This window comes from Corvus brachyrhynchos, unplaced genomic scaffold (assembly GCF_000691975.1).
Source record: "Corvus brachyrhynchos isolate BGI_N302 unplaced genomic scaffold, ASM69197v1 scaffold87, whole genome shotgun sequence".
NCBI classification, from domain to species: Eukaryota; Metazoa; Chordata; class Aves; order Passeriformes; family Corvidae; genus Corvus; species Corvus brachyrhynchos.
In genome coordinates, this window is record NW_008239767.1 from 1,169,279 (window position 1) to 1,197,024 (window position 27,746).

At 36.9% G+C, this 27,746-nt stretch overlaps 1 protein-coding gene across 2 annotated transcripts in view; it reads right to left on the reverse strand.

Annotated features, from left to right (window-relative positions):
• PHIP (pleckstrin homology domain interacting protein) overlaps window positions 1-26,781 on the reverse strand; it is a 96,578-nt gene extending 69,797 nt beyond the window's left edge. The window contains exons 1-9 of one of the 2 annotated variants that reach the window (XM_017742814.1): window positions 26,602-26,781; window positions 26,390-26,488; window positions 15,728-15,888; window positions 10,397-10,618; window positions 9,704-9,804; window positions 3,509-3,579; window positions 2,605-2,705; window positions 2,447-2,487; window positions 1,263-1,361 (exon numbers count right to left, since the gene is read on the reverse strand). In XM_017742814.1, coding sequence (XP_017598303.1) covers window positions 1,263-1,361; window positions 2,447-2,487; window positions 2,605-2,705; window positions 3,509-3,579; window positions 9,704-9,804; window positions 10,397-10,618; window positions 15,728-15,811 — 719 coding nt within the window. In that variant the 5' untranslated portion in view covers window positions 15,812-15,888; window positions 26,390-26,488; window positions 26,602-26,781. The remainder of the gene's footprint in view (window positions 1-1,262; window positions 1,362-2,446; window positions 2,488-2,604; window positions 2,706-3,508; window positions 3,580-9,703; window positions 9,805-10,396; window positions 10,619-15,727; window positions 15,889-26,389; window positions 26,489-26,601) is intronic. The other variant, XM_017742813.1, reaches the window with a different exon arrangement.
• Window positions 26,782-27,746: the final 965 nt, after the last annotated feature.

The window sequence follows — 27,746 nt, forward strand, 5'->3', positions numbered from 1 at the left end:
ATAGCCAAATTCCCTTCTAGATTCAATGCAGAACCCAGGAGGCTTTATAAGCTGAATTAATTCTTTCCTTTCAGTGCAGCAATTTCATTTTCTTTGATAAAACCATTCTTGTGCAGAAAAGATCAAATTTAAAACTGCACTTATTCCTCTAGTCACAAGGATAAAACAGAATTCTGCTATAGGTGCTTTACTAAAATGAGCAGTTCCGTTTCTCAGATAAGTTCAGCATTTATGGCCACAATGAAGAAGAATCCATTCCTCTTTTGCACAGAATCAGTTAAAATGGAGAATTTGTACTGAGAGTAACTCAGTCTGTTATCAAAGTACCAGCATTTTGTACACTCTTGTCCAACAGTTTGATACCTACATTTTGTTGCAACTGCTCATAATTGACAGGATACTGTCTGATCTAAACATCTAACTAAATTACACTTTATTTAGCCTTCTCTTCCATCACTCTCTTCATCTTTCAGGTATCTTTCCACAGATGACTCCTGAAACCGTTATAGTTTTTTTTTCTACTAAATATCCTTCAAAACATTCCATATTAACAGTAAGGGGGAAAAGGTTTATCCCTTAAAGTTGTTACAAATCTTTTTAATTTATGTCAACTGGAAAACATCTTCATGCCAAAATAAAAAGGTGCAAGCATCAATTCCTACTAACTCAGTCTCCATCTTCAAGCATCTTTTGTTGCTTGTTCTAGTGTACAGAAGTTTCCCATACCTACAAACTCTTCTAAACTCTCAGATTGTTTTAACAAATTACAGAGCCAGCAATTTCTTTGCTCTGGCATGTTGTATGAAAAGGACACAATACTTCTTTTCTGGGCATGCAGGTTCCATAATATCTGTAAATATTACTGAAATGCAATCAGTCTCAAGAAAAGATGTGACCTGGTTTTCTTGCTCCAGAAATAAATGTCTACGTAAAAAGCCATATAAATTTGACCTTCAAAGGGTTTTGGTTATCTTTTATTCTTTTAATCTAATCAAAATACTAGTGGCACTATTATCAGGACAAGCTAATTTCCACAGCTGAATATGTAGTCAAATGTTTATTTTCATTGAATTTCAAGAGCTAGATAAGCATACTGTGCATTTAAGCAATAATAATTAATAAAATTTTTATTAATAATAATAAATTAATAATAATTTTTCTTTTCTCTCACTGTCTTTTTAAAAAAATTTTTAGTAAGTCAGAAAATTATAGCAAAGGTCCTCAAGAATCTATGTGATAGCAGAACATTTTACATCACTTACCCTGCTGGGCGAGTAGCCATATCTAACAAAATGCTTTTCCATTCCCTTCGCTTAAATTGCCAGATTCGTGCTGTTCCATCACGGCTTCCACTCACAAATCTAACAAAAGCAGGAAAGAGTTACTCAGAGATCAAAGGCAGATCTGTACAGAAAAGACACCTGAAAATTAAAGTCCCAGAATTTAGAATTCAAAAATGGAAGCTATGAGTAAGAAGTCCAAACAGTGTCAGAATCCGGTACAAGTGGTTTGAGGTTAAAAACGCTTCCCATACCAACAAAAAAATTGAAGGCCTCCAAAAAGTCAAACTTGCTTCCCTATCCTGAGCCCGTTCCAAACTAACAGTTCCATGACCTTTGGTGCACCTTGCTGAGTTATGACACTGCACTGGCACAGGGACACCATAACCCAATGAACATTCCAAGGAGCTGACCTTATCACACACACAGAGGTCAAGAGGAGAGCCCTGCCAGCACAAGTACAGACATGATTTAAAATAAAACCTATTCCCAATAAGTTAGCATTGTATACTGAGTAAGTACTATGATACTTATATGAAGAAGTGTTTCCCAGCTTGAGTTTCTCTCCCACTCTTTTCTTTCCCCTTTTAGAGGTTCAGGGGTAGGAGGAGGAGAAAGAGGCGGGTGAAGCTTGGTTTACAACTATTTGTATCATGATAAAAGTGTACATTAGAACATCAAATAAGTGAAAGTGTCAGATACTTCGTAATAAACCAAACTGTTTTCTTTAGCATCCTTCATATCCAACATCCAGAACTTTAGGTGAAACATTAAAAAAAGCCTTAGGCTAGCTAAACAAAACATTGTTAGATCTAGTTTGATATTTTTTCTGTATCCAGCAGTCATTTAAGTGAAAAAAGGTTTACACGTTAAAATATATCTAAAAGTACACGTATTTGATATGTGAATATATATACACACACACACACATTTCTTAGGAAGAAGTTTCAAGTATTTTCATAATTTTAGCAAATTCAAAATACTTCAAGCATTACAATGAAAACAACTGTGAAACTAAGGAGTACTATGAAAAAGAAACAGTGAGACTCCAATAGTTTACTGGATGAAACTCAAAACAAAGCTCTTTGTTTTAATAACTACCTCTGGAAACTAGTATTTACAAATGTCTACAAGGTCAAAAAGCTAGCTCTGAATAGTGTGCTTACCTGCTACTACTATTAGAAAACTGAATGCTGTCAACTTTGTCCTATATAAAAAAAGAGCAGAAAAAGAAAAAAGAAATCAAATTTCTCCAAATTATCCCCTTTTATCCAAATTATTACTTTAATCAAGTACATATGTAATTTTAAAAAAATGTATTTACAGTATGAAACTCCAACTCTGATATCTTCTCTGGCTGACCTGATCCAAAGAAATAAACCCTAATGATGTGATCTGTACTCCCAGTGGCCAAAAACATTCCACCTGAGAAAAAACAAACAGATAAGACTTTAAAAAAAGGGCAATCTACTGTTATTACAGTATTTTCAAAGGGACATAATATCAAATATTTAAATTTATTCTCTGAAATTTATAGCTGCATCTCATTTCAACTATGCCTGAAACTGACCTTTAAGTCAAAACAAGATTTAGAAACTCCAAAGTTTAACTAGAGTTGAATTATCTCACATTTGCTGTCAGTAAATATGCATCAGCAGACATATCCGAAAGATTAGTTAACTAGAGTAATTTGCTTGCATCTAAGCCCTTAGAAGCCTCCCTCTTAATAAAAATCAAATGGAACTGGAACTCTAGTACATTTTGATATTTCATCCAATTATTTATGTAGCATTCTTCAGTTGCCAGCTCTAGAACCAATGAAACCCAGACCATGAGAGAACTCTGTAATCAGCACCTTCTTGTACAAATCCCCATATACTACGCCTCAGAGAAAGCCAACTCTCCTAATTATTCTGAGAAAAAGGTATATATCTATCCCATTCTGAAAAGACTTGCAGTCATAAGAGACTTACTTACAACATTTCATGTTTAACTGTATTTGTAATTTCTAATTTTAACTGTATTGCTAATTTCTGTAGCAGCAAGTATTAATGCATAAATTCTGAATTTATATTTTAAATATTTGGGATTTTTTTATAGCCACTAACTCAAATCCACCTTATTAAAAAGAAATATGCTACAGTAGCTGTAGTGTACTTTATTTTACTCATCAAATAACTTCTTATACTGTTTCAAGGAGAGAAAGAAAAAAAAAAAAAGGCTTTTACCAGCACTAAAAGAAGAACAGATCATTTGGACTCCAGGCCGAGGACGTTCTGTAAACTTCGTTGGCCTTGGACTACAAACAAAAGAAAACCAGTTAAATAATTTCCTAATAGGGTTTCAAAAAACAAGTCAGTATCTTAGAAAAAGAACAGAAGGATAAAATTAAATATGAAGGAACAGATGGCTGCCCATTTATAAACAATTTTGTGTGACTATGCTTCACGATCTGATCTTTAGGAAACCAAGACATCCAGATGGACTAAGTAACCCATGCATCAAGGAGAGTTGTAACCCAACTTAAATCCCATTCCCTTCTATCCTATGATATTGCTATACAAAACACTCTCCTGAAGTTATCAGGAAAGCAGAACAGAGCCAGCTGCCCATGATGTTGTTTTAAACCGCTGGGTGTTCTGGCTTTCTCCTGTGGCATATGCTTGCTTTTACAAGAGAGAAACAGAGACAGGTGCTCTTTATAGACAAGGATATCAAAGAAGTTTAAATAAATTTGGAGTTTTCCACAGTATTAGAATATAAGATTTTCTTCAAATGACATCATATGTTTCCTGTGGGCTAGTTTCAAATAGTACCCAAAATGTCAGGACAGTGGTTAGAAGTTTGTAAGGGATTTTACTTTACGGCCCTCACTTTTCTCTAGGCATTTCAGAATGTGATATGGAAGCAAAACTAAAGCTTCAGTGGATCTGGCATTTTAAGGGTGTGTAAAACCAAAACAAATCAGATCAAGTTCTTCAATCATTATTTCAATTCTGTTCATGGATTACAGCAACCTCAAACCAGTAGGTGGTCTTGCATAGTATGCCATCTGCAATCTTCCCTCAAAGAATTAACTTACGAGAGAACAGCAGCACTACACCCACGAGTGTCATCACTAAAGATTTGCTCTAACATAAAAGAATGCATATTCAGAACTTATCCAAAATGTTCTCTTTTAAAAGCAAAATGGCCTGTATAATTCATTTCACCTGAAGGTAGATGCATAAGAGATCTTTCTCCACTAATCAGTTACTGCTATCTCAAAGAAAGTAATAAGCATTAAACCTTGGCGATGTTTATGCATGAAACAAAGTAATAAACATCAGCAATATCAGTTAAGAAATCTTTCTCCAAATTATCCATTCGGTATAGGCTGTTTCTGTGACCTTTCCTGCAGAAGTTTTAAGGTAACTCCCTGCAGATTTGTGACAAGGAAACTTCGCAAGATACACTAAACAGGACAAAGATCTTTTCTACAAAACAGTTGAAATCCTCCTTAACTGAGATACTAACAAGAACTATCAGACAATTCAATACCCAGTTTACATAATTTGGAACAAATGTAAATAGATAAATAGGCTGTTGTTTTCTTCCACTCTTGTTTGTGAACTCTGCCTTTGGAGTTAGGACAGCTGCAAAATAGAGCAAGTATGCACTTACATTCTAGTTTAGATAACCAATTTAAATTCTCAAACTTACGTCTCTCTAATGTGTGCTATTTAAGGCATCAGGAGACAAGGGATTATGGCACTCTTCTACAATAAAACAGATTGCAAAATGAGTTGGGCCATCAGTATTTTTGTGAAGCGTGGAAAGGGGACAAAAGCTGGTTCCATCCAGGACAATGTTTCACTTTACATATATTTTCAATGCATTTATTAAGTGTTTTATTAGTTTATTAATCTAAGTTCCGCAGACAAGCTTAACTCTGGTCATGTAGTAGTTAAAGCAAGACTTCTTCACAGAAAACAGATGCCTTGATATAACCTCTCTAACTTAAGATAATAAAAAAGGTTCAGAATATCTGAGTTCTGATATATGAACAGTCCCTTTAACATCGAGGGCCTTCTGCATAAGAAAGGAAATGAGAAGCATCACATCACACTGATGATAATTGAGAAATCAGTGTCTTGTCCAAAACAGGAATGTCAAAATCAGCATGTGTTTTTCCTGAGGTTTTTTCCTCTTTCTAAAATTATGGGAGAATAAATAGATAAGAAGAAAAGCAGTACACCAAGCTCCTCTATCCAAATCTGTGAGACGATTCTGCTGCCTTGTTCATATGGTCTACCAGTAACAGGCTAACACTGGAAACTTGTGATGCAAACAGGTGGCAGAAGAAAAAAAATTCAGTGTCTTCCTCAGAAAAGATATATAGGCAAATATTTTGCAGTGCAACTAATTTAACTGTGATGCACTGACCAGTTGTAATAATTCTCCATTTAACTTGAATGAAGCACACAATTCTTCAATTTCTGATGACCCGAAGCAGATTTTCTCTCTCCTCCCTACTGTAAACTGATGCAGGATCCAACTCCTGTGTTTACTATCACCACCCAGAATAGTGAAAGAAGACTAAACCCAGGGTAAGACTTGATTGCCTAAATTTTCAATTGTTTTCCCATCTAGTTTGGGCTACATTCTGTGAATTCCTTGCCTGCAGCAACAACATACTGCCTGGTCATAAACCTCTTCAAGGAAAGGAGACAGGAGCCCCTGTAACACTAAAGAACATGCATCCACACTAGTCACAGAACCATGTGAACAAGGTTGCTCACTTTCCTTTGAATAATATCAGAACTTTGTGGTCAGCTGTGCCAATGTCTCTTTCATCCTATGATACAAAATCTACTGTAATGTGTCCTTTTGCAGTTCATCAAAACAGAGCTGTCACCAACATCGCTGGACTGGGCCATATGTCTGACCCAAACAGAACATGCCTCAATTAACAAGGTTATAAAAAAATGGGAGACCAACATAGGAAGCCCTTAATTTCAGACATACTATTAATTAAATAATATTAACTGCAGCAGAGTTGTTGGCAAAGCTGAGTTACAAGAAATTTTGCAATCTGAGAATGAAACAAAATAAACATTTGCAGAGATAAGAAAAAAAAACAGAAAATACAACTCAGTGTATTTAAGAACGAAACTGGTTTTTTTAATTTGAGAGCCCACTGAACACAATACCAACTCTGCCTTTTTCATGAAAGATTTCAGCAAAGTACTAATGGCACTGCCAATCATCTTGAAATGACAATCAACCACATGATCATTGTTAGGCTGCCCACTGCCAGGTGATTCGAGTAGTGTTGAGTACAAAAAGCAGGGATGGGATATATAGATTTTCTCTTTTAAGTAGCTAAAATTTCAAGACTTCACCACCCATCCCCATTTGAAGCATTGCATAATTTAGTAACACACTTTCATCACTGATAGCAATTGCATTCTTGCAGAGCAGGTTGCAGTCAAGCTCAGGAGGAACATGAAATCAAGTTCTGACTTAAGCATATTACAGCATCCTTCACCTGAACTACTCAGAACTCTTGGTTATGCTTGAAAGCTCCAATTTCTCCTTCCTGGGGTGGGAGTTGTACTAGAATCAAGATACAGGGCAGCAAGCTCAGAGGCTGAATAACCATGGTAAGAGATCTTATTTTCCCTGCCAGCTTTCCTCCTCTTTAGAGATATTGAACAGAAACAAGCCTGTATTTTTTACTACAGGAATAAAAGGAAGGATAAACTTCCCACCTCACCAGCGAAACTCTCTTCCAGATAGCCTACACAACATACCTTTTTAAAATAACCTCAAAAAACGGCATTATGACAAAAAATTAACAGGCATCATTCTTTCCTTTGATGCTCTTATATTGCTAGTACTTGTTTTCCCCCAGCACACAACTGAATGGATGTGGAGGGAACCTGCCACACTTCCACAGCTCCAGAAGGAGAAACAGATTCAAGTGTGTAAGAAGTGCAACCACCTCGCTGAAAACTGTTATGACAATATACACCCATTGCTGAGATGCACTGGCCATGCAATGCAGCCTTCTTGTGGAAAATTACACTGGAATGCAAGTTTTCCAGTATAATTTTTTTTGGTTTACCAGAATAATTGTGATAAGCACAGTTAGAAAAGTTTACACCTTAGCACATTACATAAAACTTCCACTAACAAGTTCCCTGAACTAGTACACTGTTCAACTCAGGAAATTAAGACTTGTCTGAGTGTCCATCTGTTTCAATATCACAAGTGGCAAAAAGTTATGTTCCAGTCTCAAAAGACATGCCTGTTTCTTATTTAGACATTTTTATCACGTTTTAGTTCGGATTAAAAAGCATCAATTACTTCAAATACATTACAGTTCTACTAAGTTTAAACAAAGACCTAAAAAGAAAAAGCACACAGTGATGCCTTTTAATACCTTCACATAATGCATAATATCCTGTGGCAAGAAGTTTTGTAACTCAGTTGCATGTTTTGTAAAGAACCATCTTCTTCCGATTTGAAAATGGATACTTCCATTTGATACCTTCTAGAACCATAAGGGCCCACAATCAATTCCTCATTATATTCCCTCCTCAACACACTCATGACTGTACATGACTCATCTTCATACATTTGGTTTTTTCCAGACTGAAGGAATACAGCTTAATGGCTTCCTCTCTCCTCTCAAACCCAATGTAAAAAATATTTCCGGAACAGAAGGTAAGAGCAGTAGAAAGATTCCAGTCTCAAAACTTAATCTGCACTCTGTTGTCAAACGACATGAATCACTGGCGTGACTTAGGTTACCAGACCACTTCCTTGCTGTGCTGCACAAGACAGCTGAACTGATCTGTTTTCTCTATGCCCCTGTCTAATCACATTACAATGACTTCTACATGAAAGCATTACTCAAATATCTTTTATACTTTTAATATTTGTTGAGCACATCTCACTAAAAATTTTTGTTCCACAATTATATATCACCATGGAAAGGAATTAGTTCAGAATCCCCTACTATAACTGGAACCAGTTTTTCCCCTACCTAAGTTTTATCTCAAGACAAATCCCATCCAACTCCATGATTCATTCAAACAATCATCATTTTGAAACATTTATCTCCTACCTTATATATTATATATAATTATATATATATTATGTAATTATATATATAATTATTATATATTATAACCTACCTAGCTCTCAAGGATTTGCTATTTTCTAATGACAGAATTCATTTCAAAAATCAATTTCGCAGACTAAAACTTTACTTAGGAAAAGGAGAAAAAAAGAAAGAAAAGAAAAAAACATGTGGGCTCAAAAGGTTTACCAATCAGACAGACAAAGATTTCATCTTGTCAACAAGAGCTCAGACTTGGGAAATCTTAAAAAAAATAATGTGGTGGCAACTCCTTTCCTTCACACAAAAATAAGCATGTAAGTTATGTCCTCCTCTCCTCAGTAAAAAGGGGAGTCTTAATTTGATTACAGCATGCACTAGGCAGCAGAGGAGTAACAACCTGAGACACAGCTTCACTTACATTATCAAAAGAGATACAACATCCAGAGAACATCAAAATAGCTAAGGCCCAGACAACTAGAAAAGTACCTATGCAAGTGTGCCTGCAAGCTCTGCATAACCTCAGCACTGCAAGGAAAAGATTCTAGCAGCAATTACTAAAACTACAAGGAAATTGAACTCACCTGCAAGCATATATTCAGAAGAATACATGCCATCGTCAAAACTAAATCGCTTATGATTACTAAGCCATCCATTTCCAATTTTAAGCTATGGGTTTTAGTGATAAAGGAAGAGCAAAGAGCATTTGAAAGCTACTGAGCAAGTTGGTTTTAAAAAACTATATTGGAAAGTCCTGACAACATTTTTAGTATCTTTGAAGGCAGAAACTTCATACTCAACTTCAGCCATCAATACATGGCTGTCCAAGAATTCTGCCTTCTGCCATGTTACAGCCAAGAGCAACTATGAAAAGGTAATATAAGTAAGGAAAGAACAAACATCAAAAACATCCTATCCTGATTTTTACTAGGATATTACTGTCTCCTTAAAAACTAGACTTTGCAATCTAGATTGCAATAATTTTATCAACATAATTTTCATTTCATTTGAGATTAAGAGATGACATCAGAATAAAGGAGTGCCAACTTCGACATTGTATTAAACAAAAAACCTCAATAGTAGACTTATTTTCTAAATTAACAGATATACATTATCACACCATAAAACATTGTATTATCAACTTAGTTTTTAATAGATAAACAAGCAAGCTATAGCTACAACAGAAACAGATCATACCCAACAATCACATACTGAAATAGCCAATGAAAAGCTGTTTAGTCAAATTTTTCTCCGTATTTGTATGTCATTCTTAATTACATAAATAGAAATAGTAATAAATAAAATAGCAACTAACTTTATTTTAAGGGTGCCAGCATCCCACAGCCAAAAGCATATTGTTCCATCTGCCCCAGTCGAAGACAAGTATCTCTTTGAGCCACTACATAATGGAGAGAACTGGGAAAAGGGGGAAGAAAAAAAAGTTCTCCTGTTAATCTGTTCCAGATGTGCTAAGAAGTTCCACAATTCATTTCACCAAAAAAAGGAAAAAAAAAAAAAAAAGAAAAAAAGAAAATCAAGTATCAAACCATACTTAAGGGAAACAGATTGGAATGAACAATGAACACCAAAATAACAAAATGTTGCTCAGTCACTCCCTCCAGAACCACCCTTCTGAGTTACTTGCCAAAGCAGTCCAGATTCTTCCTCCCTCCCCACCAACCAAGTTGCACAATAGCATGCAACTCTAAACAAAAGCAAATCAAAGTACTCCCAGTGACTGCAGTTCTTACTCAATACACCTGTGCTCAGAATCACAGCCTGCAAAGGAGGGGTACTTCAAAACAGAACTGCCCATATGTGCCATGAAACTTTTTTGAACAAGGATTATGTCTGGCATTCTTCAAAGGTCAAGCATTTTGACAATAAACGTGTTATTTCACAATGCATACCATGAAAATTCCTTCTCACTTCAGGGCTTAGTTGCCAGGCATGCATTTTTATTACACTGAACGTTCTCATGACTCATTTTTGCAAAGCAAAAACCTACCTGCAATGACGTTATAGATGCACTGTGGCCCTGAAGGACTGCTAAGGGTGCACAAGTTCGAAGGCACCAAACTCGGATCATTTTATCACAGCTTCCAGCAGCTATCATGGTGTTTTCATAGTTTACTGCCATATCAGATATTTCAGCTGCATGCCCTCTCAGGGTAGCCAACAACCTTCCATCATCAGTTGCCCAGATTTTTACAAGGCAATCATCTGATCCCTAGAAGTAAGGTAGAAATAATTTCAACCACACCATTAGCTGTTTCGATGTTAGAGTTAGCACAGTGAAGTGAAAAACAGAACTAGTGACATGCAGATACTCCCACCCATGCTTTTAACAGTTTTCCACACTGCATTCAAAACACAGGTTTACATTCTCAACAGCATATACCAATTTATAATACTGATCACAAATCCTACAGTAAGTTGGTCTATGCTTTAGTAAGACACTTTTTCCAAAAATCCACCACAAACTGAAGAAGCTGTTGCAATACATTAAAATAAAAATTTACATTAAACATGAAAGTGAATTATGAACTGGTACAGTCTGTCATTTATACCTACTTATGTTCCTTATCTTCCTAGTTTCATCATCATCATACTTACCACAATAAGTTAGGTAAAGAGGATGTATGAACAGCTATTCCATTTTTAAGTTGAACTACTACAAACCTGCTTCAATATTCACATTAACAAACACCGAAATGACCACTCTTTCTCAACAAACTTAAGAGGCTTCATCTATGTATTCATACTTAACTCAATTTTTGCTGGTCTTCCCACACAATTCTAACAGCTACTTGCCCGTATAACAATGAATTCACAGCCCTAACAAAAAATTCAGAACTCATTCCTCCATTTTTTATTGCATTCCTGTGCCTTCCTGAAAGTCTGGGTATTTGCACCACACCATGGCTCAATACCATGATATTCGAACACTGCACACACGCTGACAGACAAGGTTTAGTGTAAACATTTAATTCAATTACTTAGGATCAGAAGCAATACAAAGTTGGGTTTTAACATCCAGAGAACTGATCTGCTACTGGACACACACAGGTGCTACAACAAGTTACAATGTGACACCATCCTTACAAAATGTCACCAGTTTTTCCTATTCCATCTACTTACAGTGTACAAGCTTACCTGCATTTACGCTTTAAAGACAGCAGAAGGCATGGCAATACTATCACATACCTTTTATAAAATAGGACCAGGTCTCCTAGGCAAAGGAAATAGTTACAGAAGCTTGTTCATAATTATATTTTTTGCCTCTTAGGTGAGAAGAACAATGGTACAGCCTATACTATTTTACCTATGCATAAAACTTCCATGCTGAGATTCTGTGGAACACATTTGCCTCATCTAACTGCTAGACTGCCAGAGTGCTAGAGCAGGGAACACAACCAGTCTGAGCTACAGCAATGAGCAGACAGAATCACAGAATTATTGAGGTGAGAAGATACTTTGGTCTAAGTCCAAACTCCCTGCTCAAGTAGGGTCAGCTAGAACATGATGGTATATCCACCACTCAGGTTTTGTTATCTTCTGTGCATTTACTGAAGGCACCCTCTTGCCCCATCACCCAGGTCCTTAAAGAAACTGTGAAAGAGTACCAGTCTCAGTACCAAACCCTGGGGTACACCTCTAGTGACAGGCCTCCAGCAGTCACTGTGCTGCTAATCACAACCCTTTGAACCTGAAAATGCACTAAACTGACACTCTCACAGTCCACACATCTAACCTGTACATCACCAGTTTGTCAGTAAGGATGCTATAATTATCTGAAAGATAGTATCTGCTCATGTGATTCTGTTATCATGATTATGAGATTCTAGAGTATGAAGAAGCTTGTACACTCTTCCCAAAATGCAGTCACCACCAAAAAGCCCAAGAAGCCAAGACAGAAGGGTATGTGTGCTTGCTTGTGTGTAAAACTGCAAATAATAGCCTCACTGCTCAAAAGAGAGACCTGAAACTAGGAGGGGGGAATGGCAGACCCAAAACTACCAAATACTATAAAAGGTAGAAATCAGTCACAGAAAGATATAAAATGGTCAGCAAGGAAAAAAAATAAAAAATACTTGTGGGACCTAATACCACCTGGAGGGTTCCCAGAGGTCTTTTTAGTAACACTAAACCGAGGAAAAAAATCAGCATAAAATGGGTCTGCTCCCTGCCAGCTGGTTATAGTGTCACTACAGAGGCACAGGTTGTACATCTCCACTGCAGAGAAAAAATGACTGTCAGCCAAGTCTCAACAATGAAAAGGGGGGGCCAGGGGCAGAAAAGGCAGGGGAAAAGGAAAACAAAAGAGAAAAAAACTAAGGTAAATTTGTACATTCTGTAGCACCTCAGCAAGACATCAATATTAAGAGTTCAAATAAATTCATGTGTTTCTATCTGATCTGAATGGGACAATCCACAACTCTTAAAATACTGTTGCAATTCTACTAGCAATGGCATTGGCTTGCAGCACAGCTCATGTTTCCAAGGTTATATCTACAACTCCTACAAATTATGTACCTATTAAAAAGCGTCTGTCAAAAGTGAATCCTAAAACAACTTCAGCACCGAGAGAGAATTGATGACTGCATTACCAAGGTATGGAGTAAAATTGGTTCATTTTCCTACCATTACACACACTTGTGGGATGAAGTGAAACTGCCAAGCAACACACAGATTAATCTTGGGTTGGAAATCTTACACAGACTATTACACAGTGCTGCTTATTATTCCCTAGAAAGAATAATCTCAGCAGAGACAAGAAAATAAAGGTGGGGAAAAAAGTTTTTTGCAGTCAGAAATTTGAGTAGTGCAGGAGCTAGAGAAGACAGCATTTGTTTCTATTACCCTGCATTGGCTCTGCAAGTCATGCTTTTCAGTAGAACTAGAATAAATACAAAGTCTCTACTTCCACAGGGGAACAGCTGCCTCACCACAGTCTTCCCCATAGGTTGCAGGAGAACCTGTTCCAGCACCTGAAACACTTTCTCCTCTTCCTTCTTCACTCATGATAGGATCTGCAGGGCTATTTCTCTCTCATATTTCCACTCCTCTCTCTCAGCTGCAGCTGCCCTGGGATTTTTCTCCTCCTTAAACACATTATCCCAGTGGCACTACCGCCGTCACTGACGTGCTGAGCCTTGGCCAGCAGCGCGTCTATCCTGGAGCTGGCTGGCATTGGCTCTGTTGAACAAGCAGGAAGCTTCTGGTAGCTTCTCACAGAAGCCCCCCCAGTACCACAACCTTGCTACATGAACACAATACAGGCCAAGTAGGCTAGTAGGAAAAACGTATCATATCCTGTTCGCGCTGTCTTTAGGCAAAATAGAAGTAACATCTTTCTAGCAAGGACAACATCTCCCAGATGAGCACTGGGAGATGCTGAAAACACTTACTTTTCCTTTTAATTCTAAACAGAACACAAACAAAGCTTGAATTTAGAGGCTTTCAATCCTTCAGATGTCACGTGGATGTCACGTGGAACAGGAAACTATCATGATGCAGCTTCTAGAACCAATTATAAATCTAAAACAATTTATCTAGATACCATCACACTGAAGGCTGCAGAGTAAAAATGTAAGGCAAGAACAATTCCCTACTGATGCACACAAATTTACACGCCACACTTGAGACTTTAGAAGTTGTAGTGGTCTAGATTGAAAAGAATTGGCACCATTTCATTATACAGATGCAATTACAACACAACAGATCATGACTGTTTATCCACTGACAATATGAGGCCAGCTACAGCAACTTGGACTTTACCAAAATGTGGAATACAACCATTTGCCAACAACCACTTAAACATCTACACGAAGAACACTGGATTTACCTAAGTGCAGAGACAAGAAGTTCAGTCCCAGACTCTCCAAAATGAAAATTCAGCAACCACATTTAACATCTATGGCCACTTTATTTAACACCAGACTGAAGTAATCATGATCTAAACTGGGAACTTTTTTCCAAGCAATTAGACCAGGACACCAGTCAGCAAAGGAATGCCAGCAAAACTATGGGGTTGCAGAAACATATTGCCCCTCTCCACCCTCCATTTTATTTCAGGTTGTTCTACTTCTCTCTTGGAAAAAAACAACTGTTACAGTCAAGAGAATTCTCTCATAGAATCTCTAATGCATTCTACCATGTCACATACAAAATAAACCCACAACACAGAGCCCCTTTCCTGATAATTCAATCACATATAAACCACAGGACATAAGATTTTAATGCCTGTGATTTGGCTTGCTGATGAAAACAAACGAAATATGAAAATGAGTCTCTTCTATGCCTGAAATAACAAGTGAACAAAAAATCTGCCTCTTCAAAACACCGCAAGGTGTCCCATCCCTTCAACAACACATCTCCCCACATGACAAAGCAAGATGTATGTGGGCAAAAGGGCAAATTATACTTACAACTGCCTTCTGAAAGAATTTTAGAAGTTAGGACTGCAAGGAAAAATAGGAAACCTGAACTGTATTTCTATCCGCATTGTTCAAGCTATCTGACATGAGGTTAAAAGGACACAATCAAGCTCCTCAATCCACACAGGTATCAATTACATCCAGTGTTTGTAGGAAGGCAATAAATGCAGCCAAAGCATCCTGGACTGGCATGAAGTGTGTTTATGAAATCTTTGTCTCTACTGAAACTGACTACTTACCAAGAAATCCAAATATTACACTGATACCTATCTGGTTTTATAAATCCCATTCCTTGGGAAAGCTGCAATTTCAGTACTGACTTCAGACATCTGTCTAGTATTTATGACTTAACAACAACAAAAAAAGCAAATAATTAAAAATACTAAGAACACTAGTATTTAAAAAAAATTCCTAGGATGTCATAAAGACAATTTGTTGTGAACCAACATTTGTTACAACACACCATGTGATTGTTCTCTCTCTTACTTCCTAGGATCTCATAAAAACAATTTGTTGTGAACCAACATTTGTTACAACACACCACATGATTGTTCTCTCTCTGACTCCCTAATCAAATTCTGTGGTGGCGGTTCCTTGTTTTGCTTATGTTTTTGCTAGAGCAAACAAACCCAGAAGAAAGAACCTACATAGGTTCAGTGGGAAAATGAACAGTTTTCCCAATGAACTACACAGATCAGCTATCACCATCACACCTAGTAGCATGTAAACCAGCACGGCTACTAAAAAAAAAATATGAGAGGAATAGTGGCAAAGGATTACCTTCTTTTCATTCATAATCAGTGTATCTATCCTATATTCAGGTTTTGGAAACAATTAGGTGACATCTTATGTGTACTTAAAAAAGAAAATGTCTACAAAAATACAGATTTTGTACTCACAGTAAATATTCGCCTGCCAGTCCGATCAAAAGTTACACAGTATACAGAAGATAAATGTCCTAAAATTCGTTTGTGCATCTTCATATGTTGATAGACTGCAGTTGGAACGAGGCGTTCAAGTCTGTATTTTCCATTTAGTTTTCTTGAAAACAGGGTATCCACTACCAAATGGGTAAAGAAAAAAGAAGAGACACATTTATATTGCGTTCATAAACTAAGATACTTGACAAGGTTGGAAAATTTATTTCATCACTGGAGCACTTGCACATATGAACAGCTTACTATAGTAATGATCTCATTTTGCCCTAGTTAGAGAAAAATATGTACAAAAGTAGCCTATGATACAGACATGGAAAAAGTATTGAAATGCAAGGCATGGTACAAAGATGCAATACAACTTGCAACTTTAAGCGCCCAAATTCAGGAGTACTGAGGCAGCTTCCATGAAGGAATAACCTACCTCAAACACAAAAAGCGTGAAAGCTTCCACATAGCTATTAATTGAAGGTCAGCACACATTCAAATCTTCTCCAAGGCAACCTGCTTCTTGAGGTCTACTCAAACATTTATCCATCACTTGTAAGACAGTTTATTTTTTAAGAATCCTGCTACCCACTACAGTTAAACAAACACACACACAAAACCACCATACAAAAATTTACAAATTAATTTACTAAAACTTACAGAAATTTCTGATTTTGACTAACAAAACTTTGTTTCAAAGAGCTTTGAGACCTTTTTTTCAAGTTTAAAAGCTAACACGTTCCAGGAGCAAGAATTCACTTCAACAAAATGGAAATCTTCATCCAGAATGTCAGTGAAGAAAATAAAGTTCACTGTAATTCATTTTAAACTGCTACTCATGCAATAATAAAGCAACAAAGTATAATACTTCTCTGCATGGATACATAGACATTAGTTACACTCCATATCCTCATTAGACCAAAGAATGGCAATGGTGATACATTTTATAATCTACAGAACTGTGACAAGGCAAATAATGTAACATGCACATACAGAATGGTGTTGGAAGATTTAAAGCAAATTTGGAAGGGACAACGGTCAGTCATCCAGTCTAACCTCCCTGCTCAAGCAGTGTCATCCTAGAACATGCGGCACAGGACTGCACCTAGATGGTTCTTGAATGTCTCCATTCAAGGGAGAGGGAGACTCTACAACCTCTCTGGGCAATCTGTTCCAGTGCACAGTCACCCACACAGGGAAGTTCTTCCTCATATTCACAGAAGGAATAATTCCACAAAGGTGGAACTTCCTGTGCATCAGTTTCCACCCATTGCCTCTTGTCCTATTTCTTTGCACCACCAAGAAGAGCCTGGCTTATTTCTCTTGGCACCCTCCCTTCTATAGACACTGATATGGTCACCTCTTGGTTGTTGCTTCTCAAGGACGAGCAAGCCCATCTCCCTCAGCCTGTCCTATTTATCTCAGGGAGAGACACTCCAGTCCCTTAACCATCCTCATAGCCCTCCACTGGATCCACTCCAAGACCTCCATGTCTCTCTTGTGCTGAGGAACCCAGAACTGGACACAGCACTCCAGACTGACCTCATCAGGATTGAGTAGATCACTTCCCTTGACCTGCTGGAAACGGTCTTCCTAAAGCATCCCTGGATACCACTGGCCTTCTTGGCCACAACGGCGCTGCTGGCTCCTGGAAAACTTGCTCCCTGGTATCAACTGCACAACAGCTACAAACCGCTCGCACCTCTTGGGTTTGGCCCAGACCAACATAGCAGTGGTGCATGAGCCAGCACAGGTCAAATTACACCAGATTTGCCAATTTTTATAGTGGGATTGTAGCTATTCTGTAAGAACTACAAGCTTCTTGTGTTATAACCAAGTGCAAAGTCCATTAGCCTCAGGCCCTAATTCAAGGGAGTTTTCCTAGTTCAAGAAGCTTTTTGAAGGAGTGGAATTATTAGCTGTAAAACAAAGCACTTTTAGTCGAGGAACAACTGCTGTCTTAAGGCTCTACTATATCTTCACCCTTCCCTCATACTAGAAAACTAGTGGTTGCATTTGCTTTTTGACAAAGTTTTTCCTTGCCAATGGTCTACTTCAGAACAGCAGGAAACCAAGATTAGTTCAGGCACAAGATAAATCTAGTTTTGGTATCTGACAAATCATCCTACATTTAAAAAAAAAAAACCCTCAGTAAACAAAACACACACACACAAAAAAAGAAACCAAACAAGTACACACACAAAAACAGAATCAAGGTCTTCATCCCAACAAAATGAGTTTACACAACCTCAACCTACACAGAAATTGCCTTTTGTCTACTTTTAATGTAAGATGGATATGGTTAATGGATCTCTCAATGCCTTCAAATTAAGCAATAGCTCACAAAAAGTGAAAAAAGCTTAACTAAAAGTTTAATTTTTAGCGATGTTGTGTCAATGAAACAAAACTGCAAGCAGACTCTTTAGGATAAAACAATAAATGACTTCTCATAAGCATGTAATTTTTAATATATACCTGAATTTATAAAAAACTTCTTAAGTACCTGGGATCAACTTCAATTTTGAGGGGGTTTGTGGGGGCAGGTTGTTTGGGTTTGGGAGTGTTTTGGTAACACTGAAGAAGCTAAGTTTAGCAGAACCCAACCCAGTATTTCTAAGAATGATCTCGCTGATACCAATCACCAAGGGGCAACTTGCTACTATTTCACATATCCCTGAGTAACTCAGGAGGTGAAACACCCTTTGTTCAGTAACAATCAACCTACCAGAGGAAATAAAAGGTAATACTGTGGCACTGGAAATGGGAAGACTGGAATCCGTCTTACTCTTTAGCCTTGAACAAAACTTAAAATGTACAAAAATACCAGCACTGGTTAAACATAAAACTAAGTGAATTAAAAAGCAATTTGACATGAAAAGAAATCCCTCCACAGTATTATGAACTTACATTCTCTGAGAAGAAATTTTTTACCAAGTTCATGCAATTAGCAGAGGGGAGGGGAAGAACCAATCTCCTGCAGGTTTGGACACTATCCATAAGCACATAACTTTTAAGACTTCTCAGACTGGGGAGTATCTTCTGGTTATTTAAAACAGAATTCTCACATCCACCATTGTTCTTCAATATCCCTTCCATCTAACTACCTTTGTATTTACTCTCATCAATTTTGCCAAGTGATTTATCCTGATTTCTCTTACTGACCAATTCCCACTACTTATTTTAAATACTGACACCTCCAATGTGTCACCTGCAAACTCTGCCAGCACAATAGCATTTATTTTTTTCCTCCAGAGTACAGGTAAAAATCAAAAATAGCTACGTCACAAATTCCTTCAGTCAAACAAAATTGATTTTTCTTGTCCAAGCTGAGAAAGATTACCAACTGTTAATATTAATGCCTTCACACAAATTACAGGCCCTTGGTTTTATAACAGTTGCTACATCAACACTTGTCAAGTCTCTAACCTATTTAGCTTGAATTTAACTGCATTTGGAAAAAAAATAAATTTAGAACCCTCTGTGACTGCAAGTCTAATCTCTCTCTCGTTTCAGCCATATTAGCACTTTTCTGTCTTTGCTTGGCCTCACACAAATGAGTAAGCATGAACAAAGCTGTTAATCACAGGAAGAGTGACAAGGTATAAGCAGTGAAACAGTTGCAGTGGGAGCCACAAACTACATAGGTGTAGGAAGTGAAGGAAGATGATACTTTATCCCAGGGTGGGTTAGAGAACGCTAGTTGGGCCTTCTAGTGAGTCAACCAACATAAAGGGAAGGGTTGGAAAGAAGAAAACAACAGAAGAGAGATTGCATGCTCCTTGCTGGAAGGGCACTGTGAAATGGACAGTACCTTGAAAAAACTACCCAATGCCTGGCTGACCAAGGAAATTAATATTAACTTAGTTTTACATGCCCGCCTGCTACTTACACATAAGGTCCTCTTTCGAAAATAAATAAGTAAAATTGAAAACAGATAAAAAAACCAGATGCTGCTAAGTGGTTGTTGCACAACACAGTATGATAAACCACCACTTACTCCCAAATGATATTCTGGTTTCAAAATCAGGATTCTTCATATTTAATAATCAGTAAAAGCCAGTGTCAGAGAAAGCTGTGAATTTGTTGACATTTTGAAACTTTTTCACAAATTTTATCATTTTAAGCTGCTAACAATTGTTTACTAACTTGTTCCAAACAAAATTAAGTGGCTTCTAGTTTTTAGTAACTGGGCTCATATTCATACAATATCACCAGCCTCCAAGGCTGAAATGGTCTACTACCACCCAAGCACTGAATGGCTGAGGTGGAAAGGAACCTCTAGAAAGGTTATCTATTCCAAGCCCCCTGCTCAAGCAGGGTCAGCTAGAACAGGTTGCTCAGTGCTGCATCCAGTCCAGTTTTGAACATCTCCAAGGATGGAGATTTCACAATCCCTCTGGGAAACCTGTGCCAGAGCTCTTATCACCCCCCAAACCTGTTTTCTTACGTTTAAATTGAAGTTCCTCTATTTCAGTTTTGGTTGATGACCTCTGCCATGTCAGGATGCAATAAGAAGAGTGTGGCTCCATCTTCATCACATGCTCCAGTTCAAGTATTTATAACCATTGATACTAGCACCACCATCCTGCCTGTGCCACACTTTCTCTTCTCAAGGCTAAACAATCCCAGGTCTCTTGGCTCCTCCTTGTATGACAGATACTTCAATCCCTTCATCACTTTCCTGGTCCTTTGATAGACCAGCTAACAGCTATAGACAGTCCATGTATGTCTTTTCCTGAGGAGCTGGATCCAGCACTCCAGGTGTGATCTTATTTACACTGAGTAGAGGAAAGAACCCCCTCGACCTTATGGCAATGCACTGCCTCCAGCAACCCAGGATGCTGATTCGGTTTTGTGTGCAAGGGCACATTGTGTCTTCATTCTTCTCTTTGTGACACTTCATTAGATTCCTGTTGATGCATTTCTCCACCCTGTCAAGGTCCTCCTCAATCATCCACTACTCCTAGATTTCAACTGTTTGCAAAACTTTTTGCTTCATCATCCAAGTTATTAATTAAGCTGTTGAACAATACTGGCTCTTGCACCAACCTCTGGAGTACACCACTAGTGAGTGACTGGCTTTTGTGCCAGTCACTGGAATTAACTCTGCTGATTACAGCCCTTTGATCCCAGCAGTTCTGCCATATCTTTTCAGTTTGCCATTGAGAATGTTATGGGAGTCTGTTCAGAAAGCCTTGCTGAACTCAGGATAAATAACATTCACTATTGTCCCCTCATCTCCAAGCCACTCATCTCCTTTAAAAGGCTATTGGGCTAGTCAGGCATAATTTCTCCTTCACAGATCAATGCCAACAACTCTTAACCATGTACCTGTCTTTTCCTACATTGACCTCCAGAAATATTTGCTTCATCACTTGCCCAGGGACTGAGATGAGGAGGACCCAATCTTTAGTTCTACAAAGTCTCCTTCTCATCCTACTTCAGGTCTCCTGCCCCATTCAGCAGCAGGACCTACTGTTCCTCCTACTGCTGACAGACCTGTAAAAACTCTTCATGTTTTGTTTCATATCCCTCACCAGATTTAATACCAGAAGAACTCCAGCTTCCATTACTGCAGAATCACGGAATAGTTGAAGTTGTAAATGGCCTCTAAAAATCACCTAGTCTAATCCTCCTTTGAAAGGAGGGCCAAATATTGCTCAGGATCTTTAATTTCCAGAGATAAAAAAAAGCAAGCAAGGTAGAGTAAAAAACATGGGATTTAAAAAACAAAGGCTCTAAATGTAAGAGTTTAAATTCATTTTTTTAATAAGGGTCACTCAGGAACCTAAAATGCAATTTTGTTTTTTAAAATCTTGCTTCTACTGTCAGAATTCACTGCTGCCAACAACCTTAATCTCAAAACCACACATCTCAAAGAGTCAAAACCACCTTATTTGTTTGGTTTCCCATGGAACAATGTAAAAATCAGACAAAGCCAATGGAAGTGAAGTGGTGGGAGTTTTCAGTGGAACTTACAAAAGAGTATAGATTTTCTCCCTCTCAGGTATGCAACGGGCACCAAATGAATGCCTTCAAAGTTTCAGAACTTTTCTAACCCATTCCCCACCCAAAATAGACCAAGCAGCTCAAAGAAAAACAGCAATCTGTTAAAAGGAAAATAAATTTGGAGGTCTGACTGATATAGCAGTATTAGTCCTTTTTTTTTCACTTAGTTTTCTTTCCACTTTCTAATTTTACCAAAGTGATCAATTCTATCTCCTTATTTACATGGTCTTATCCTTGAATATGGAATATGCCGTAAAGATGGGGGATAGTAATCTGCCTTATCCACTAGTCAGTGATAAATCAAATTTAATTTTGTACCAAGTATAAGCTAAATTTTTAAATGTATACACAATCTTTCATTTTCTTCCTTTTTAGAGTTGTATTTAACTAATAGAAGTTCTGTTCTGAAGACCAGAATCCAAGTTCATTCCCCTTCCATTCACACAAAAATAGAACTAGATTCAGAAGAATCCTGGAAGGATAACCCAAGGATATAATTCACTTACAACTCTTACCCTTATTGAATCAAGTTTCATTAACTTAAGAGGCTAGGCAGGCCTCTAATGAATACCATGGGATTCAGAGCTGTTAAAAATAATAGTAGAGACTGCTAGACAGCTCCTTCCACTCTCCAGGCTAGTAAGACTGAATGTATCAAGCATTCAGTTTGTTCCCCCCGCTTCTTCAAAGATGTCCAAGACCAAAAAAAAAAAAAAAGAACAAAACCCAGCTTGAATTGACTTCTAGCTTCCTACCATTTTTCTCTTCAGCTTCTGAACTCTATACAGTATCCCAAGTCTCTTGACTTGGACATGACTGTTAACCAAGTAAAATGATTAAGCTTGCTATCCTATCAAGCCAGAATTTGTCTCTGGTCATATCATGAAGGTAAAAGTATTCCAAATCCTAACTGGAGTATTTCTGGAAACACAAAAATTCTATATACATCTCAAACTTCACATATAATATTCATTTGCTTGATGAAAGCAACTGCCAACCCTTCCTAATTCAGAGTGGTAAGAGGTGAGATATTTCAAGAGGCAGAAAGCAACAACAAATGAAAGCTACACAATCTCAAACATTTCCAAACTGCCCTGACTTCAGTAATAACCCACTTACTTTCACTATATAGTTCCATTGGTATTTTACTCAAAGTTCCATAAGACTTCTATAGCTCATTTATTCTTGCATACTAACAAGTCTTATTATACTTAAGTATAATTCACTCTAGACTTGAATAAACATGTGTAACAAGATGTTACTTTTACACAGATCTTTTAATATAAATGCAGTCTTTTCCTTTATTTTTTTCCTATAATTAACAGAATAATAGAGTTGCACGCAGTACTCATAAGCTAGTTAGGCCTAAAGTATTTATTGTATTTCTAAAAATAGACATTTACACTGCTTTCAGAACCTGGCATTCTCTTTACAGCCAAAACACCAGCATCACTTAATAAACAAAGTGAAAAAAGTGTAAAATGCCTCAGAATTTTCTTGAGGTTGATTACTCTGTAAAATCATGAAATATTAGTTTTGAAAGGCATATATTTTTTCTGGTCAGAAAAAAAAAATCTTCATTGTTTGGGGCAAACAGCCAGTCTCATTCAGGTCCTCACACCTGAGTGGTCAGCTTTCCCAAGAGTTCTGAACTCAAAGATCTCAAAGGTTTATGCTTAGGTTTGTTCCTTTTTCAGCAGTTCCCAAAAATTACTGAAAAAGAGTTCTTTTTCTCTTTCTGCATCCAAGAAAATGAGACCTTTAACAAAATAAATTAGCACATGACCTAGCTGCTTTTGTTCTTAATTAAGCATTTCAGCAACTTTTTTATAAGATATATTGCACAAGTGAGAGCAACTGGACAAAGACTACTCCATATTCAAGTTTTGCTCCTCTTCATCATGTTCTACAGATATTCTGTAGTTTTCAGGGGAAATATGTATTTGTGCAAATCTATTTTAATTGTGTATAAACCAGTTACCTACAAGGCAGCTGGCACAACATACACAAAATAATTCTAAATAATACCCCATCAGCATCATACACCCATTGATTCATCAGGCTAGGAAATGAATTACCAACTTTGTACATTCACTGAAATGTAAGTTAAGTTTTCCTGCACAACACAGAAGAATTTAAGTGTCTTTGTTTCTGTTCCTCAAACATTAGTGGATTATCTACCTGAAATACATATAGCCTGAAAAATAATAGGTTCTAATATATTTTTTTTACATAAAATGCATTCTTTCCAGGGGAAAACTGGAAGTTATTTAAGGAAACAGAAAAAAAAATTCTAATTCAATTTATAAAAGAAGTGTCATTCCAGTTCATGGTTTCATTGAGAGATCAGAGTAGATAGAATAAGATAAATCAAAAGCAAATTCTTTAACATACAGCTCTGAACCAAATATCCCAAAAATCCAAATACACTTCACAGTTGAAAACATTCAGGTACCAGCACTTATATGAATGTTTGGAAAAGGAAATTACTGGTCATGAAAAAAGTGGTATTTGAAATAACTGTAATTTTGCTAACATTCAGTGCTCTGCAAAAGGTTCAATAAAATAACATTTATTTAGAAAGCCTGACTTGTTCTACTCTAAAAAGAGTCTGAAAGTTATTTTTCTTAACATTTCATTTCACTACCACAGCAGCTCTACAGCTTTCTTTCAACTCCAGCTACCATGGATATCATACACCGATCTTTTTCCCTTTAAAAAGTATGCACCAGCTACTATACAGTGTATGGTACAGTACAACATAAAACAGTCCTCAACCATTCTGATTCCTCCAACATGTTTTAAAATTTGTTCACAAGAAAGGCTAAGCAACCATGAAAGAAATCTTAGCTATTAAAAAGCTCAGTCCTACAGTCACCTTCCAAAAATAGCCCAAGATTTTCCAAGTTTACAATCATCTAGCCATTGCACAACCACTCAAGTAGGGAATTTTCTAACCAGCAACAAGCATTTTCTCCTACACACCTAGAGCACAACACAGAAAAAGCCCTCTACAGGAATACAAAGCTAGTGGCTCTAAACAAAACCACATTGAATGGATGCAGGTGCTACATTAGGGTTTAACTGAACCACTTCTGACCAATACCTATACCATCTGAGGAGGTTCTTAAAACTCAGCTCTAAACAGCAAGCAGAACCGTGTTCTCATCCTTCAGTCCAAGCATCTACAGAAATATCATGGAGAGCATGTAACTTGTGCTTTAAAATGGAAATGCTACTAGGACACTAAATACTCTGCCATCAACCAAGTCAAAATTGGCTGTACTGAATGAACCTAAGAGTTTAGCTGTAGCATGGTTCTGCTTCAGCTGTTGGGAGAGAACTATAATTCTATGGATAAAGTGTAATGGTGTGTATTTTGAGATTTGATTTTGAGTTCCTTCAACATAAGAAAAAAAATAAATAGCCCAAATTAACCTCTCTCGATTTTATATTTTATATATGTTATGTGTACCTATTTAAATTCATTAAAAACTTAGAGGCTACCAAAAGCCTCCAAAAGGAGTCTAGAGATTGAAAAATTGCCACGGCAAGTTATCACATTAAAAAAGTCTCTGTTCCTAATAGCATCTGGCTGAATATTTATACTGTGATACTATATATAGTATATGTATATCTATTTTTTCATATACATTGTTACATATTAGTTTCTCAATACATCTGCAGTCTTTTCTTTTTTTTCCAAGACCGGAACCTTTGTCTTTGCAGCAGCAGCTGCACCTGATCCAGAGCCAATCAACTGGATATTCTCTGGCCACTCTCATCCAACACTGCACATCTATCTGCACCTACCATTTTGGTAAAAAAACCCACTCATTTTCTGGTGTAATCCACACAGACAGTTTGGTCTTAATCATCCCCCCTTCACTGGACATCAATAGAGAAAAATTAAAAGATTCAAGTGATTCTGCTCATTTTTCTATTCATGAAAAAAAGAAAAAGGGTGCTCCTTAAAGAATCTTCTAAAATATCACACGTCTTGATCCTTCTAGCAACTAAACAAACATGTATCTTTGCTCTTAAACCATGAAAGCCAACAAACATTTCAGTGACCATGTGAGAGCTTAAAAATAAAAGCTGGAATACCTCTGACCTCCAGCTTTCAGTTTTTCAACAGTACAGACAGCACATGCATGCTTCATGATACAGCACAGCAGAGCAAGCTAAAGGACAGCTACAAAATTAGTGAATGGACCAGGGAGCAAAAAGAATAACTTCTACAAGACTCAAATTTTTCCAAAGGAAATCATTACCAGTCTACATGACTCACTCTTCCTAACAATGGGTGTAGGCCTTGCTGCCCTATAATACTAATTATTTATCTACTGGCAGCCTTATTACATCTTTAAGAAAGAGTTTTGTTTGTATGTATTCATTGTTTAAATATATTTTATTCAATTTTATACTTCAAAGACAAAATTAGCTTCAGAGAAAATTTTAGAATAAATACGGCAACACAGCATCTTAATAAAAACACTAAAGGTAAGGTATGTGGCACTAACAAGGATAAATATAAACAGAACTACTACTTAGCTCTCTTCATCACAATAATCAATCACCTTGAGAGTTAGGTATTACAATGGCAGTGCCAGAATAAAATTGACTTACCTATACTAGGTGGACTGCCATAATTTACAGGGGACTCTGGAGGCCTTCCACAATGTAGTGCAGCAAGAGCAGATCCCTTCCATACAACATGTTTGCAACCTGTTTGTTAAAAATCACACCAAAAAATGTAGGCAAATGGGTTTTTTCATGCAAAACCACAGGAAAGGTATAAAATATCAAGAACTCTCAAAATTCTCGTGAAATTTTCATACTTTTGTTTGTACGAAGCAAAGACTGTCTGCCAGCCCCTAATAATGTCTGCACTCCAGGGACACTTTGTGGAATTTCTTGCTCTAGAAGTGGTCCAAGTCGATGGCATATTTGAAGCAAGTGATCAGGTGCCAAGTGTCTGTAGTATTTCACCTATTATATCAAAGAGCAAACAAAGCATTTGAGAAAGAATACAGTATTTTTGATGCACTACTGGTTTAATCTTTTCCCCCCAGATTGTTACACAAATGCATAAGAAAATTATTGGATATTAAAGGACAAAAACAAATAATGACCTTTAAGTACAATAATTCATTCCAGCTGGTCCTAATTAATTCTTCTATGCAGCACATGCCACTTTGTACAGAGAACCGTTGGTATTTACTACTTTCTGACTCCAAGGCACAGTTGGTCATACACTAATAAGCTCCCTTATAATCACAGTAAAAAAATGTAAAGTACATTTACATTTAAGTAGTGGCTTGGTCAAGATAAATTACTGTAAGATAAAGATGAGACAAAGACTGTAAAGACAGCAACATTTACTTCTTGCAAGAAATACAAATACCAAATAAATAACATAGCTTTGTAAAAGAAAATGCAAAAACCTTCTGCCTCAACTCACCTAAGCTAAAATACCTTGAAACTTCATAACTGGCTTTATTTATTTTACATCTAAAGCTTTTAAACAAAAATGTTGGCTTAAGTAATTCAACTTTAAAATTCATATGTCATCCCTACTGCATCTATAAACATGATTATAAGTTTTTGTAACAGGTCATAATTTTAAACTGCACAGTACCAAGATAAGCTCCTATTATCAGCAACATAACTTCTCACCACTTGATTATAACCAGTTCAACCAGCTTTAATGAATGCTAGACAAAACCAGTTTATTCTTTTGAACTACTGTAATTCTAGATCAGAAAACTGTCTTAAATAACAAGGGGGGGAAATAGTTTTGAAATGTATGTGACAATAGTAAAAATCCTACTAACATAAGGCTTTTGGTTAAGAAATAGCATTTTTAAAATGCATAAGGTATTGTCAACTCAGATTATAACAAAAAATTAAAATAATAAATTCAGAGGAGAGGGAGAATATACTCATTTTCTTCAATTCTTGAATAGAATTTGGCATGTACTCA